At 39.7% G+C, this 15461-nt stretch overlaps 1 protein-coding gene across 2 annotated transcripts in view; it reads right to left on the bottom strand.

Moving 5' to 3' along the window:
• Positions 1-15338, bottom strand: part of PRORP (protein only RNase P catalytic subunit) — a 130121-nt gene extending 114783 nt beyond the window's left edge. The window contains exons 1-4 of one of the 2 annotated variants that reach the window (XM_087422605.1): positions 15197-15338; positions 13622-14868; positions 11989-12036; positions 11378-11510 (exon numbers count right to left, since the gene is read on the bottom strand). In XM_087422605.1, coding sequence (XP_087278731.1) covers positions 11378-11510; positions 11989-12036; positions 13622-14610 — 1170 coding nt within the window. In that variant the 5' untranslated portion in view covers positions 14611-14868; positions 15197-15338. The other variant, XM_004436407.3, reaches the window with a different exon arrangement.
• Positions 15339-15461: the final 123 nt, after the last annotated feature.

The following is a 15461-nucleotide window of genomic DNA, read 5'->3' on the forward strand; positions in this document are numbered from 1 at the left end:
ATTGACCTGGCTATATAACCTAGAAAAATTTTTACATGTCACACTATTGCCATCTTCTGGCTGTGATGTCTAAGTACAGTAAACAAAGGTTTAGAATTGAAAAGCTAAAAATTTACCTATGACTGAGGTTTTTTCCCAAAATTATCCTGTAGAAAAGAAGCTGTCATATATACATTAGGGTTCTTCAAAATCTCACATTAGAAGCAGTGGTTCTCAACCCTAGGAAATCATCTGGGAGCTTTTGAAAATCCTGATGCCTGGGCCCCAAACCAGAGCAATTAAATCAGAATCTCTATTTTATAAAAAATGAAAGGCAGGCAACAGACTAAGAGAAAATATTTGCAAAAGATATTTCTGACACAGGACTTGTACCTAGAATATATAAACAACTCTTATACCTCAATAATAAGAAAACAACTGAATTTTAAAAATGGACAAAAGATCTGAACGGGCACTTCACCAAAGGAGATACATGGATGGCAATTAATCACATATAAAAAGATGCTCAACATTATCAGTCATTAGGAAAATGTAAATTAAGACCACAAAGAGATACTACCTCACATCCATTAGAACGGCTAAAGTAAAGAGACCGACCATATTAAGTGTTGACTAGGATGTGAAGCAACTGGACACTACTCCTCATACACCGCTGGTAGAAATGTAAAATGGGACAACCACTTTGAAAAACAATTTGGCAGTTTCTTAAAAAGCTACACACACCCACCATAAGATCCAGTCATTCCACTCCTAGATATATACCCAACAGAAAGAAAAGTTGTAGTGGGTTGAATAGTATCCCCTCTAAAATTCATGTCCACCAGAACGTGACCTTATCTGGATGCAGATGTAACTAGTTAAGATGAAACCATACTGGAATAAGGTAGGCCCTAAATCCAATGACTGATGTCCTTATAAGAAGAAGAGATGATGCACAGAGAAGAGGAGGCAGAGAGTGGAGTGATGCAGTTAAAAGCCAAGAAACACCAAGAATTGCCAGGAGCCAGGAGCTTCTGAAGCTAGGAAAAGGAAAAGAAGGATTCTTCCCTAAAGCCTTCAGAAGGAGCGTGGCTCTGCCAACATCTTGATTTCAGACTTCTAGCTTCCAGAACCGTGAGAGAATAAATAGCTGTCATTTTAAGCCACCCAGTTTGCAGTAATTCATTATAGCACCCCTAGGAAACAAACGCAAAAGCACAGAATACAAAGACTTGTACAAGAATGTTCTTATTAGCTTTATTTGTAATAGCCTCAAACTGGAAATAACCCAAATGTCCAACAACAGGTGAATGAATTTACAAATTGTGGTATATCCACATGATAGAATACTACTCAGCAATAAAAATGAATGTATGATTGAGACACAAAACATGGATGAAATCTCACAATAATTATGCTGAATAAAAGTAGCCAGACAAAAAACGACTACATGTTGTACAATTCCATGGTGTTTATCTGGGGGGACAGAAGTGAGGGGGGATACAGGAGGGAGTCATTACAAAATGGCAAGAGGAAAATTCAGGGGATGATAGGTATATTCATTACCTTGACTGTGGTGACAGTTCCACAGGTGTATACAAGTGTTAAAACTCACCAAGTTGAGGGGAAGATGGCGGAAAAGGAAGCACTAGGAATCTGTCTTCCCACCTAGACAACAATCGCACTGAAAGAATCTGCCTGATGTAACTATTTCGGAACTCTGGCTTCTGTTGAAGATTTGCAACTTCCAGGGAAAGCCTTGGATGATAAATTGTGGTTAATTTCAGTCAGTTTCAACTCTAAGCACAGCAGCTACCTATTGTTCACCTGAAGCCACATGGCAGGCAGCTGTACACATGTTCCTGGAGCAGCCCACACACAGCTTACAAGAGCCAGAGTGGATAAAAGGACCCTGTTCTCCAAATATCAGAGATCTGTGCTCTGATTGCTGATTGCTGCTTTTGATCACACAGGTGAAAAGATGCATAATCATGAAGAAAAAGAAAATCTGAATACACCTATACCTAGTAAGGAGATTGAATCAGTAATCAAAAATCTCCCAACAAAAACAAGTCCCAGATCTGATGGCTCACTGGCAAATTCTACTAAACGTTTAAAGAAGAATTAATACCAACCCTTCTCAAACTTCCAAAAAATTGAACAGGAGGGAACACTTCCCAACTCATTCTATGAGGCCAGCATTACCCTGATACCAAAGTCAGAAAAAGATACTACAAGAAAACTATAGACCAATATCTCTTATGAACACCGATGCAAAAATCCTCAACAAAATACTAGCAAGCAGAATTTAGCAGCATATTAAAAAGGTTATACACCACGACCAAGTGGAATTTACTCCTGGAATGCAAGGAAGGTTTAGCATATGAAAACCAATCGATGTAATATGCCGCATCAACAGAATGAAGGGAAAAAAACACATGATCATCTAACTGATGCAGAAAAAGCATGTGACAAAATTCAACACACTTTCATGATAAAAACACCCAAGAAATAGAGGAAAACTACCTCAACGTAAAAGCCATATATGAAAAACCCACAGCAAACATCATACTCAATGATGAAAGACTAAAAGCTTTTCCTGTAAGATCAGGACCAAGGCAAAGATGTCTACTTTCATCACTTCTATTTAATATAGTACTGAAGTTCTAGCCAGAGCAATTAAGCAAGAAAAAGAAATAAAAGGAATCCAAATTGGAAAGGAAGAGGTAAATTTATCTTTGTTTGCAGATAATATGATCTTATATGCAGAAAATCCTAAAGATTCCACAAAAACTGTTAGATCTACTAAATCAATTCAAAGCAGCAGGATACAAAGTCAACACACAAAAATCAGTTGCACTTCTAAAAACTAACAATGAACAATCTAAAAAGCACATTACAAAAACAATTCTATTTACAATAGAATCAAAAAGAATGAAATACTTAGGAATTAACTTAACCAAGGAGGTGAAAAACTTGTACAATGAAAACTATGAAATGTTGCTGAAAGAAATTAAAGATATAAGTAAATGGAAACATATCCCATGTTCACAGATTGGAAGACTTAATATTGTTAAAATGTCAATACTATGCAAAGCAATCTACAGATTCAACACAATCCCTATTAAAATCTCAATGACATTTTTTGCAAAAATAGGAAAACCCATCCTAAAATTCATATGGAATCTCGAGGGTCCCTGAATAGCCAAAACAATCTTGAAAAAGAAGAACAAAACTAGAAGCCTCACACTTCCTGATTTCAAAACTTACTACAAAGCTACAGTAATCAAAACAGTGTGGTATTGGCACAGAGACAGACATATAGCCCAATGGAATAGAAATAAACCCATATCTTCTCATATATGGTCAAATGATTTTTGACAAGGGTGCCAAGACCATTCAATGGGGAAAGGACAGTCTTTTCAACAAATGGTGTTGGAAAAACTGGATTTCCACATGCAGAAAAATTAAGTTGGACCCTTACCTAACACCATATACCAAAATTAACTCAAAATGGATCAAGGATCTTAAAACAATAAAACTCTTAGAAGAAAACACAGAACAAAAACTTCACAATGTTGGATTTGGCAATGATTTTCCTGGATATGACACCAAAGGCACACAGTAACAAAAGAGAAAATAAACAAATTGGACTTCATGATAATTAAAAAATTTTGCGCATCAAAAGACACTATCAACAGAGTAAAAAGGCAACCCACAGAATGGGAGAAAATATTTGCAAATCATACATCTGATAAAAGATTAATATCCAGAATATATAGAGAACACCTAAAACTGAAAAATAAAAAAACCAAAAACTTGATTCAAAAACGGGTAAAGGACTGGAATAGACATTTCTCCAAAAAGATATATGAATGGCCAATAAGCACATGAAAAGATTACATTAATCATTAGGGAAATGCAAGTGAAAACTACAATGAGATACCACCTCACACCCATTAGGATGACTACTATGAAAAAAACAAAACAACAAGAGTTAAGTAAGTGGAGAAACAGGAACCCTTGAGCACTACTGGTGTGAATGCAAAGTGGTACAGCCACTGTGGAACACAGTTCCTCAAAAAATTAAAAACAGATTTAGCATGTGATCCAGCAATTCCACTTCTGGATATATACCCAAAAGAACTGCAAGCCGTGTCCTGAGGAGTTATCTGTACATCCGTGTTCATAACAGTATTATTCACAATAGCTAAAACATAGAAGCAACTCAATTGTCCATTGATGGATGAATGATAACAAAATGTGGTACATGCATACAATGGAATATTACTTAGCCTTAAAAAGGAAGGAAATTCTGCAATAGGCTACAACATCGATGAATCTTGAGGACATCATGCTAAGTGAAATAAGCCAGTCAAAAAGACAAATACCATATGATTCCCTTTATATGAGGTACTTACAGAAGTCAAAATCATAAAGACAGACAGTATAATGGTGGTTGCCAGGAGCTGGGAGGAGGGAGAAATGGGGAGTTATTGTTTAACGGGTATAGAGTTTCAGAAGATGAAAAGAGTTATGGGGATGGATGGTGTTGATGGTTGTACAACAATGTAAATGTATTTAATACCACTGAACTGTACACTTAAAACCAAAATCTCTAGGGAGTGGGGTCCAGGTATCAGTAATTTTTAAACATCCTCCAAAGTATTCTAACCAGCAGCCAAGGTTGAGAACCGCTTCATTAGAGGGTGCCATCTCATTTACTTTGTTTTGAACAGAAGAGTTCTGTTTGGTGAAACCACATAAGCCTGAAACAATTTTGGTAACACTCATTTTAGGTGCTTATGGAGGTCTGCTGACATCACAATTTTTTTTAAGTAGACAAAGAAACTCAACATGGATTTAGTACTTACTCCTCACTTTATACTTCACATTCCCAAATTACATGCGAGCTTTAGAAAGCAATATTGAAAGCAGTTCCAGCTATTTGTTCCCAGTACAAAATAATTTAAAATGCTGAACACAATACAGTTTTAATACTACATATTTGCAATGAATGGTGTTATGGACTGAATTGTGGCCACCCTAGAATTCATATGTTGAAGTCCTAATCCCCAGTCCCTCAGAATGTGACTGTATTTGGAGATAAGGCCTTTAAAGAGGTGATAAAGGTAAAATGAGGTCATAAGACAAGACAATCCAATATGATTGGTGTCCTCATATAAAAAGAAAATTTGGACACACAGAGAGACACCTGGAATGTTCAAGCACAGAGGAAGGCTTTACGAGGACAAAGCAAGAGGAGGACCATCTGCAAGCTCAGGGGAAACCAAACCTGCCGACACCTTCATCTTGGACTTCCAGCCTCCAGAACTGTGCGAAAATAAATTTCTGTTGTTTAAACCACCTAGTCTGTGGTATTTTGTAGTGGCAGCCCTCGCAAATTAATACAAACGGTGAGCAAAAAAGCACACAAGATGAAAATCTTCGGGAAATGACTCTCTGGAGCTAAACTTTACCCTGGGCACATGCCAAACCCGGATAGCCTGACCCCGGATCTGGCCAGGGCCTGAATGGCTCTTCCTCTGAAATCTTAGCCTCAAATATTTCACCCGCTCTCTGATCTCAGCCTTCCAGTTTTCATTCCCCTACTGTTACTATACTTTTTCTCTACACATTGAGACTACTAGTCCCTTGAACCCTTCCAGACAATGCTCTCTGGCCTGCCTTCCTTCCCTAGCTCGTCTGGGCCCTGTGGTGACCATGTTAACTACTCTGTCAGAACTACCTTCCCCTGCTCCCTATCATGTTGCCACATCTAACCAACAAAACCCAAAATCTGAACCAAGGCTACACTTGGTCTTCACTACTACCACCCTAAGTGAGTCACAGGAAAAATATTAAATCACACCTTCACACAGAGAAATGCCTACAAATTCACTGATTCAAATCTCAGCACCCCCTACCCCCAACACAATCCTTCTGCCTTGAGGTAGTATCTCCACCCTTCTTCTCCAGAACCATTCCAAGCCTTCTTCACCCCGTCTCGTCCTCCACTTGACTCCCAGCTCTCGCCTTGCATCCCATCTCACATAGCAGATGTCATTTCCCTCAACCTTCTCTCCTTCTACCCACATATTTACCTATACCCACACCCACCCTCACTTTTCCTACAGTCTCAAATGAGCTTTCTCTCATTTCTAACCTCCCCATTTGTGCTCTTTTCGGCAGCCCTCCTACCACTGAACCTCGCTCATCTGTCATCCACTCTCTCTCCTGCTTCTCCTGCTTATTCAATATTGTTATCTTTACCAACACACTTTCTTCATCCTATGAACATGCACAGCTCTCCCATCTCCCTACACCCTCCCTCACCTCTACCATCCTCCAGCCACCACCATCCCATTTCTTTCTTCTTATCTTCATCCAAACTTCTCAAAAAAAGAGTTTACATTCAATGTGTGCTCACTCAGTAACTATAACCAGGCTGGCTTTGGCCCCCAGTGTACTGTTGAACCTGCTTTTCCTAAAGTCATCAATGACTTCTTAGTTACTTAATTCTTAAGTAGTAGCCGCTCATTCTCTCAAAGTATGGCATGGGACCAAGGAGAAAGGAGAGGCCCCCCTAGTCCCCAGTGCTCCTTCAAAATCACTACTTCTCCACTCCCCACCTCAACTGAGGCTTATGATATTCATCTATACCAGGGGTCAGCAAATTTCTTCTATAAAGGGCCAGATGGTAAACAGTTTAGGTTTTGTGGGTCACATGGTCTCTTTTGTACCTATACAACTCTGCAGGGCAAAAGCAGTCATGGACAATGCATAAATAATGTGTTTGTTCCAATAAAACTTTATTTACAAAAACAAGTGGTTGGGTGGGGGCCGGCCCCGTGGCTTAGTGGTTAAGTGCGCGCGCTCCGCTACTGGCGGCCCGGGGTTCGGATCCCAGGGGCACACCGACACACCGCTTCTCTGGCCATGCTGAGGCCGCATCCCACATACAGCAACTAGAAGGATGCGCAACTATGACATACAACTATCTACTGGGGCTTTGGGGGAAAAAAGGAGGAGGATTGGCAATAGATGTTAGCTCAGAGCCGGTCTTCCTCAGCAAAAAGAGGAGGATTAGCATGGATGTTAGCTCAGGGCTGATCTTCCTCACCAAAAAAAAAAAAGAAGGAATGAGTGGTACCCAGTCCATAAAACAAAAACAAAAACAAGCGGTGGGCTGGATTTGGACTGCGGGCCATGGTTTGCTGACTCCTCCTCTTTGCTATCACCTTGTGTCATCTTAGGCACCTCTACATTTATCAAGAATTTCATACTTGACTCACAGTCTTCATCACCAACCTAAGTGGCAAAGCTCAATGCCTGGCATGTGGTAAGCATTCCATAAATGTGGTTGTAATTATTGTTTTAAAAAATTATCATGTGGACACTCTCAATAGCTCTGTGGATGACCATCTAGCACTTTAGTCTCTCAGTTTCTTCATCATTCTTGACTCTCATACCCTGGACTTTGTCATCATCCAGAGCACTCTATCTCTGAAGTCTAAACTCCAATATACACTGAAGAAACCTCCTCATTGTCACTCTCAGTCCCTTTATGCTTGCTCTTCAACCTCAATGAGCCTTCAGTCCACTTTTATCTCTACTGTCTCCTAATCCATGAGCTCTCACCCATCTTTACTTCCTTCCCATCAACCTTGATCTCATGGTCTATTAATTGAGCCACCCTCTCACCTACATCCTCAACTTCTGTTTTCCCTCAACTGTAGCAGACTAGCAAAATCCTGTACCATCCCATCCACCTGCCTTCTCTGTTCATGTACCTGGACGGCCCAGGACTGCGGCAAATGGCTCAGAGATCAATGCCATTACAAACAGAGGCTCTGTGACTCAGCTGGGGCTTCAGCAACACCCAGCCATACTTTCCCGAATCCTCTCACAAATATTCCCAACTTCCAAGGTTTAAAACTCGCCTCCAGGTCCCTCAGGCTATCATACTTTCTCTCATCTTCAAGTGACCAATTTGCCTGGGGTCTTCAGAGAAACTAGAGGGCTGAATAAATGCTCTAAACTCTTTGCTGCACCTACACACTTAACTTATCCACTATCCTTAATTCCTTCCCTCTAGTCCCAGAAAAAGAGCTGGTTCTACTTCCGCCCACCAGCAGGGCTCTGGATCAATCCCTGCCCCTTCTGCCTCACCAACACTACAAAAACGAAACCCTGAACCAATCCAACCACAGACCTCTCTATGCTGCTCTTTAATCATGGATACATTTCTTATCCTGAGCTCCCCCATCTTCAAACTGGTGATATCCTTGCAAGATTGTTGTGAGTGGAACAGGCCTAGAAGTTCCTGACATACAGTAATAATTCAATTAATAGTAGCAATTGTTACATTACGTTAATAGCTTAAAGGTGAAAGGCAGATGACAAGAAAGGGGATATAGGATTGGGGAGCTGCAGGGGGAAAGGGGAAGGATACCTGGAAAGAGAAAAGGAGAAAATAATTTCCCTTGCCATAAAATGTCCCAATCCTTCTGTGGATTTATTCAGTTGCTTTGTGAATTGTGGTAATTAAATGTATGACTACTCTTGGCTATTCTCACCATAGTCTGGAACCTGGAACTCCTCTTGCAGACTTCCCACTCTCCAAGGGGAAGATTTGCTCTGGGTTCTAAGTCTTTCTCAGTAGAGAAAACTAACAAATCTTCCCTCTATTAATTCAGAATTAGAGTGATACTCACTACAAAAGAATTACAGCAATATTTAGTCATTAAAAGTGTTAAACAAAAATATTCAATTAGCCATTCCATGACTGGGGCAGGAGCACTTCAAGGTGAGAGCCTGGGACATCTTGTGCCAGAAAGCATAGAAGTACTCAAAAACTGATGGGGGGAGGTGGGGGAACTCAAGGAGAGGATGTCAAAAAGACACAGGAGTCGGTTTGAAGGGGCTCCCACAGGCCAAATTTCGGACAATTTGAGCATCAAAAAGAATAATGATGGTAATGGATTCCAATGTAGTTAATTTTTAAAAAGTCCTTATATGTACACAGATAATTAAAAAAAAAAGAAAGAGGGAGAAAGAGAAAATTTTTATAGAATATCAGCTAATAAATGTAGAAGGAATGAAATAACTAGAAAATCACCACTTTGCAACTTCCAGAGTTAAAGATCATCTCCATGCTGCAAAAAACATTGAGTGAAGAGTTAATGGGTGGCAGGATATCTGCATAATCTTGAAGTATTACTCCACAGATTATTTAATTTTCAATTACAAAACAAAAAACGTACCCTTACAATGGCAATATCTGGGAGTCGTCCTCTTAATCAGGTGATCAAACTTAGCAACAGCAATAGTGAGAACAACCTGATACTACTATGTGGCTGGTGTGAGACAATAAGAAGCACACAGCATCACCCACGTGGTCTACCAAAAAGCTTTTATACTAAATTAACGAAGAGAAAACAATCAGACAATTAGTCCACAGTCTTGCTACTCAAAATGTGGTCCAAACGCCAGAATCACTTCACCAGGGAGCTTGTTCAAAATACAGAATCTCAGGCCTCACTCCAGACAACTGAATCATAATTTGCATTTTAACCAGATCCTCAAGTGATTCCTAGGTACAAAGTATGAGAAGCCCTATACAAGACAAATCACCCAGACTTTTCAAAAAATCAATGTCATAAAAACAAAAAAAAGGCAGGGGGAACTGTTCCGGATTTAGAGAGACACAACAACCAAAAGCAATGAGTGACCCTTGATTGAATCCTGGATCGGAGGGAAAAAAGTTATAAAATACATTTTGGGGGAACAACTGGGAAAATCTGAATATGTGCTTTGTATTAAATGACACTGAATTAACGTTAAGATTCCTAAATGTGATAATGGTATTTAATTACATAAAATTTTCTCATTCTTAAAAGACACATGCTGAAATATTTAAGATAACACGTCTACAACTTACTTTTAAATGGTTCATAAAAACACATATATAGAGAGAAAACCTATGTGACATAACAACAACTGGTTACTCTAGATGAAGAGTATGGAGGTGTCTATTGTGCTATTTTTTCACTTTTTCTTTAGGTTGAAAATTTTATTAAATAAAAAGTTGGAAAGTAGGAAGAATATTCAATCAGCCCGCAACAGAAATGGTAAGTCGTTGGTAGCAAACAGCATGATTCATGCAACCTTATATCTATCTTAACACCTACTTCAGAAGATACACATAAGTGTTCAATGTTTGATGAGAAAAAGGAAATTTATTTGTTTAAATCATAGTTTGGCTGGCAGAAATTCCTAAGGCATTAAGAGCCGCTACAACCAGCTGGCTGCCACAACATGGAACTATGAACTGTCACTATAACTTTTCATTCCATCGGAGGCAGTACAGTGTAATGGCAAAGGTTTGGGGGTCAGTCAGACCTAGATTTTATTAGTGAGGTGTCCTTGGGCGGATTTAATCTCCCAAAGCCTCAATCTCTCTATCTGTAAAACAGAAATAAAATAGTACCTTAGAGGGTGGTTGTAAGGATTAAATAAGATATAAGAGAATGAATGTAAAGTACTTAGCATCACAATAAATGTTAACTATAATTTTATCAATAAAGTCAGCTAAAATGTATTCCATAAAATGGAGATAACGTTTTTATGGACCAGATTTTGACTTTATTTTGAGGATTAAAGGTCTCACCTTAAGCCAAGGTGAGAAGGCAGAACAATTTTCACTTCCTGTTTTTATTTGGTACCTTGAAGAAAAAGCCTTCAGTGAGATGACGGGCAGCCTCTCCCCAAGGATGACCTCTCCTGAAGGTAAAAGCATCTTACTTCTTCAACTTAATCTTAGTAAACCAGCATAAAGTACTGAAGATCAGCAAAATAAAGCAAAAATGACTTAGAGAATCAAATTCAATACTAAGAAAACTTGGAAATAATTTTGTTAAGTTGCCTTAAACTCTCTTGACTAGAAAAGTTGTGAGAAACCATAATGTTTTCATGGGAGTTTACTGAACACAGCTTTCCGAGAGCATTTAGACAAAGAATAAGCATCTATCTTTTTGGCTTAAGTGCACTTGTGCCCAGATGAAATAGGACTGACTTCAACAGATGGATGATAGTCTAACCCAATTACTCCATGAAATTCTAAAGCCATCTCTCCTAAAGGTTGACAACTATGGCCAGCGGGCTAAATCCAGCCCACCACTTCTTTCCATGAATACAGTTTTACTGGAACACAACCACGCTCACGAATTTTCTGTGGCTGTTTCCAGCAGAGTAGAAAAGTTGCAACAGAGACCGTATGGCCCCCAAAGCCTAAAATATTTACTATCTGGCCTTTTACAGAAAAAAAATGCCGAATTGCCGACCCCTGCTCTAAACAAGCAATCCAAGAATGCAATAAAACCTGTTTCAGACTCACCTGAGGTGTCGTCTTTCTGTATTGGTCACCTCCATCTATCACATCCCTCATGATTTTTCCCTTGAGAAATTCATACTCTTCCGGACTCAGGTGAATAGACTCTATGGTTTTTCCACAGCCCAAACACTGACCACTGTAATTACAATTGTTTGTGTTAAATAGTGTCCTAGAAAAGAACTTTTTCTAAAATGAATAATCCTAGGACATGAGGAAATTGAAAGGTAATTTAAAAAGAGCATTATACGTTTGTGATCATCACATGCATCTGATTTTTTGTAAACCTGATAGTATCACACATTAGTGTGCCAGAAAACCTAAGAATACACTGCTGGGCATCCAGATCAAGTTTTTAAAGTCATTCCTAAAACACAACTAGGTCCCAAATCTCTAGGGCAAAACATCTCTGAGGCTTCACACCAGGCTCACAGCACCTATAGAAAAAACATTTTGAACACTGCAACTTCTCCATATGCAAAACATGGCTTTTTCCCTGGGTACTCTAACTCTTAATTATCCTATCTCTAGAATATTCTTAAAAATTTTTAAGTCAGTAGCAACAAAACCTACTAAACCTGAATCAAACAAGTTAAAAATTAAATATTGGCCTTTACCTTTTTTGGACTGTGGTGAATTGTCCTTTCCATTGTTCTCCAGGAACACTACAAAAAAGATTGCAAAATCAAATCATCAGAAGGTCAGGTGCCTACTGAACTGAAAGATAGTCATTGTATTTAGAAACACAGTAGGCAAGAGCTCTGAAAAGTTCCGGATACTTCCCAAGAATGGTTAAATTACAAGAGTAGTTGATACACCACGATGGGACTAAGGAGCTGATGGTACCCTACTCTGGATCTCCTTCCCTTTGCTTCTCCTCCAGTCATCCGACCCTCATCTTCAACTCGAAATCTACCTTCACAGGACTTGTACAGAAAGCAGCTATTAGTACTGTAACCTCTAAATCAAACTCAACTCTAACCCTCTCCATAAAGCTACCAGAGATTGTTCCTGCCCAGAACAACTTCTTCTCTTATACTATCATGTTATACACCACTATTATTTAACGGTCAAGTATCATATTCCCATTTAGGTTATGAATGCTGTCATAATAGCTCTTATATCACAAAACATTCTCAGTGCCTAGCCTAATTGGAGGCATTCAAAACTTATTGATTTATTTGCTCAACCAACTTATCCTTTCTTCTTTCCTCCTACACATATTACCATCAATTCCTATTGATTCTATTGCCTTCTCTCCTTCCCTAGTTCTTAATTCAAGATATCATCATCTCTCATTCAAACCTATAGTTCCCTCCAAACAGATCTCCCTGTTTCCAATCTTAATCTCTTTCCAATCTTCTTTTCGCACTGTTTTGGCAGTACCTTTCTAAAAATCCACTGTGGGATGAGCACTCTTGATAACAAAATAAAACCCAAAATCTTCAAAGATTTTCACAATCTAGCTCCTCCGTTGATATTCAATAAATTCATTAAATAAGATAACTAAGCATGATTGCTACTTCAAAGCTCTATAAAGATAATATATAGTAGAAAAGCAAGAGAAAAGGAATTAATTTTTAGGAAAGAGCCTGAAGCACATTAGTTGTGAAGAAATAAGAGAATAAAAGACTGCAGCAATAAATAGGCAGGTAGCCAATAACTAAAAGCAAAGGAGAAAGCCTTGGAGAGAGCAGTCGAATGATGGAAAGATCACAAATGAACAGGAAAGACGAAGATTTTCTATTTTAACACCTGCATATCAGGTTTGATCAGGATCCCCTGTCCATTCTGTTCTACCCATCAATTTGATAAAATGCATAGATTAAACCAGTATGTATGCATGTTATACCAGTTACTAGGTTTCAGAACTTCTGAAAATACTAAAATGACCCAAAGACAGCTCCAGTTTACTTGCTAGGAACTCCAGCCACCAGTGCTATTGGTAACTACTCACATAATACTAGACACCTCAGAAAACCAAATAAATGATCCTTCTAAAAGGAAAAGACACATAAAATCTACAAGTGCTCTATAATTTTCCTTTTATGTGATGAGAAGAGATTAGCACAACTTGTTTATGCCACTATTTTTTTTAAAGAGAAAGAAAATTTTGTCTTAAATCTTACTAAGATGGAAAAAAGTATAATCTGAGTAGAGTAATTCTCAGCAACTAATAAAAAAGAGGAGGCTTCTTTTAGGTATAGGTATTAAAATAAAAACATACATACAAAGAAAAATCAAAATTACCTCTCAAACCATGTTTTTATACTGTGTGCAAATGATTCCCCAGGATACAGCTGATTATTTCTTAGATACAAAAGAATGTCTAGTAGTTTGTTTGAATACTGATCATCTTTTACATCTTTTCCAAAATCAAAGAAGGCTTTTAAAGTTTCCAACATAGGAATAACACCATGGCCTAACAACTCCTGATACAAATCCCAAGCTATGTTCACATCTTGATGAAGCAGGGCTCCCTGGATACAGTCATGATAGTTCTTTTTTGAAGGGACCATTACTTTTTTGATGTCCTCTAACAGCAGCAAGGCCTCTCTCCATCTGTCTGAATGGATTAATCCCCGGATGAGAAGAGTGTTCCCTCCAGATTCTAAACTCTTGTATCTGGCTTTCATGATTTCGTAGACGTCAATAACTTCTGATGTCTGATTATGAAAGACACAAAGATACAAATACTTGACCAGCAAATCATAGCCTATAACACCACTGTTTTTTGCAGCTACCCAGGCTAGCAGAGATTTAGCCACATCTACAGAGCTATGGCAATGAGTCATTTGTGAACTGATCCAATTTTCAAAATTAGCCTTTCCTTTGAAATCTTCCTTAAGTTTATCCCACTCCTCTGAATTCAAAGGTTTTGTTGGAAGTTGAATAGTGTCCCTGACGGGTGACAAGGCATGATCTTTACTCTGAGGATTCATCTGTGATCTCTTCTTAGCCGCTCCAGCTGCAAAAAGATGAGGAGAATCAGAAGAAACTTGCTTCTTACTGCCCTCATCCCCTTTCCTGGGATATCTGGCCTTGGCAATGAGCAGATTCACTGCTTTAGTATTTTGTGGAGACACTGTTTTAAGAGAAATCCACTTCTGTTGGTTCCTGATGCCATAATAGTCTTTGAGAAAGAGAGAGAGGTAAGAGTGTCCTGGGCCTAGCCCAAGGTATGGGTTGCTCTTCCAAAGCTTAGGAAAGCTTCGAACACCGGTGAAACAGAACGCCATTATGCAGTGAGATCAGCACCAGGTAGTGAGAGAGATGTTCAACAAGCCCTACTTTTACAGCACAACTTTTTAAAAGATGACTTTCAGTCTCTCACACACAAATCAAGGTTCTGCTTTGGGGGCTATTAAACAGCAAAGAAGCCTGGTGAGTTCTCTCCATTAAACAACGATATGGGACATCTAACCTCCGTCGGAAACCCCAGACCCAGGTGACTCGGCAGGGACCCTCCGGTGCCTGTTATATTCCAGTCCGTGAACCTGAAGAGAAAGCACAAGGAGGACCGCCCAATTCGACTCACGTGGATCACAACTGTCCTTGAAAAGGGGCAAGATCTCATGGGAGCCTTGCTGAACAAGGGGCGTAAAGTGGAAAACCGCGCCCAGGAGCCGACGACCCCAGACCCACAGCAGCAAGGATAGCGGCCCTGGTCCTGTATCCCAGTCTCCCCAGGCGCCAAACTCGTAAACGGGGGGAATGGGAGGGGGGCGAGCCTACCACACAGGCAAGGAAGGGAGATCCGCGAAGGGCACCGCCTACCGGGTACGGACCCAACGCAAACCAATTCCACTTCATTCAACAACTCACCGCAGCACTCACGCTAAACGCAACCATGAACGCAGCGGAAACTACCGCGTCCACAATGCACCGCGGCGACCCCGGGCAAGGGGGCGGGACCGAGCAGGGCGCGGGCGTTCCGCCGGGCCTGGCAGCGAGAAAAAGGCGATTCTGAAGCTTTTAGTGGCAGAAGGGGGCAGAGGCGGCGGCGGAAGGCGACTACTAAGTTTAGGGGACATTTAGGACATCCATATATCCGCAGTGAACAATGAAAAGAAATTGTGAAGGAAGAAAG

The sequence above is a fragment of the Ceratotherium simum genome, chromosome 3, assembly GCF_057802395.1.
Source record: "Ceratotherium simum simum isolate JZ-2026a chromosome 3, ASM5780239v1, whole genome shotgun sequence".
NCBI classification, from domain to species: Eukaryota; Metazoa; Chordata; class Mammalia; order Perissodactyla; family Rhinocerotidae; genus Ceratotherium; species Ceratotherium simum.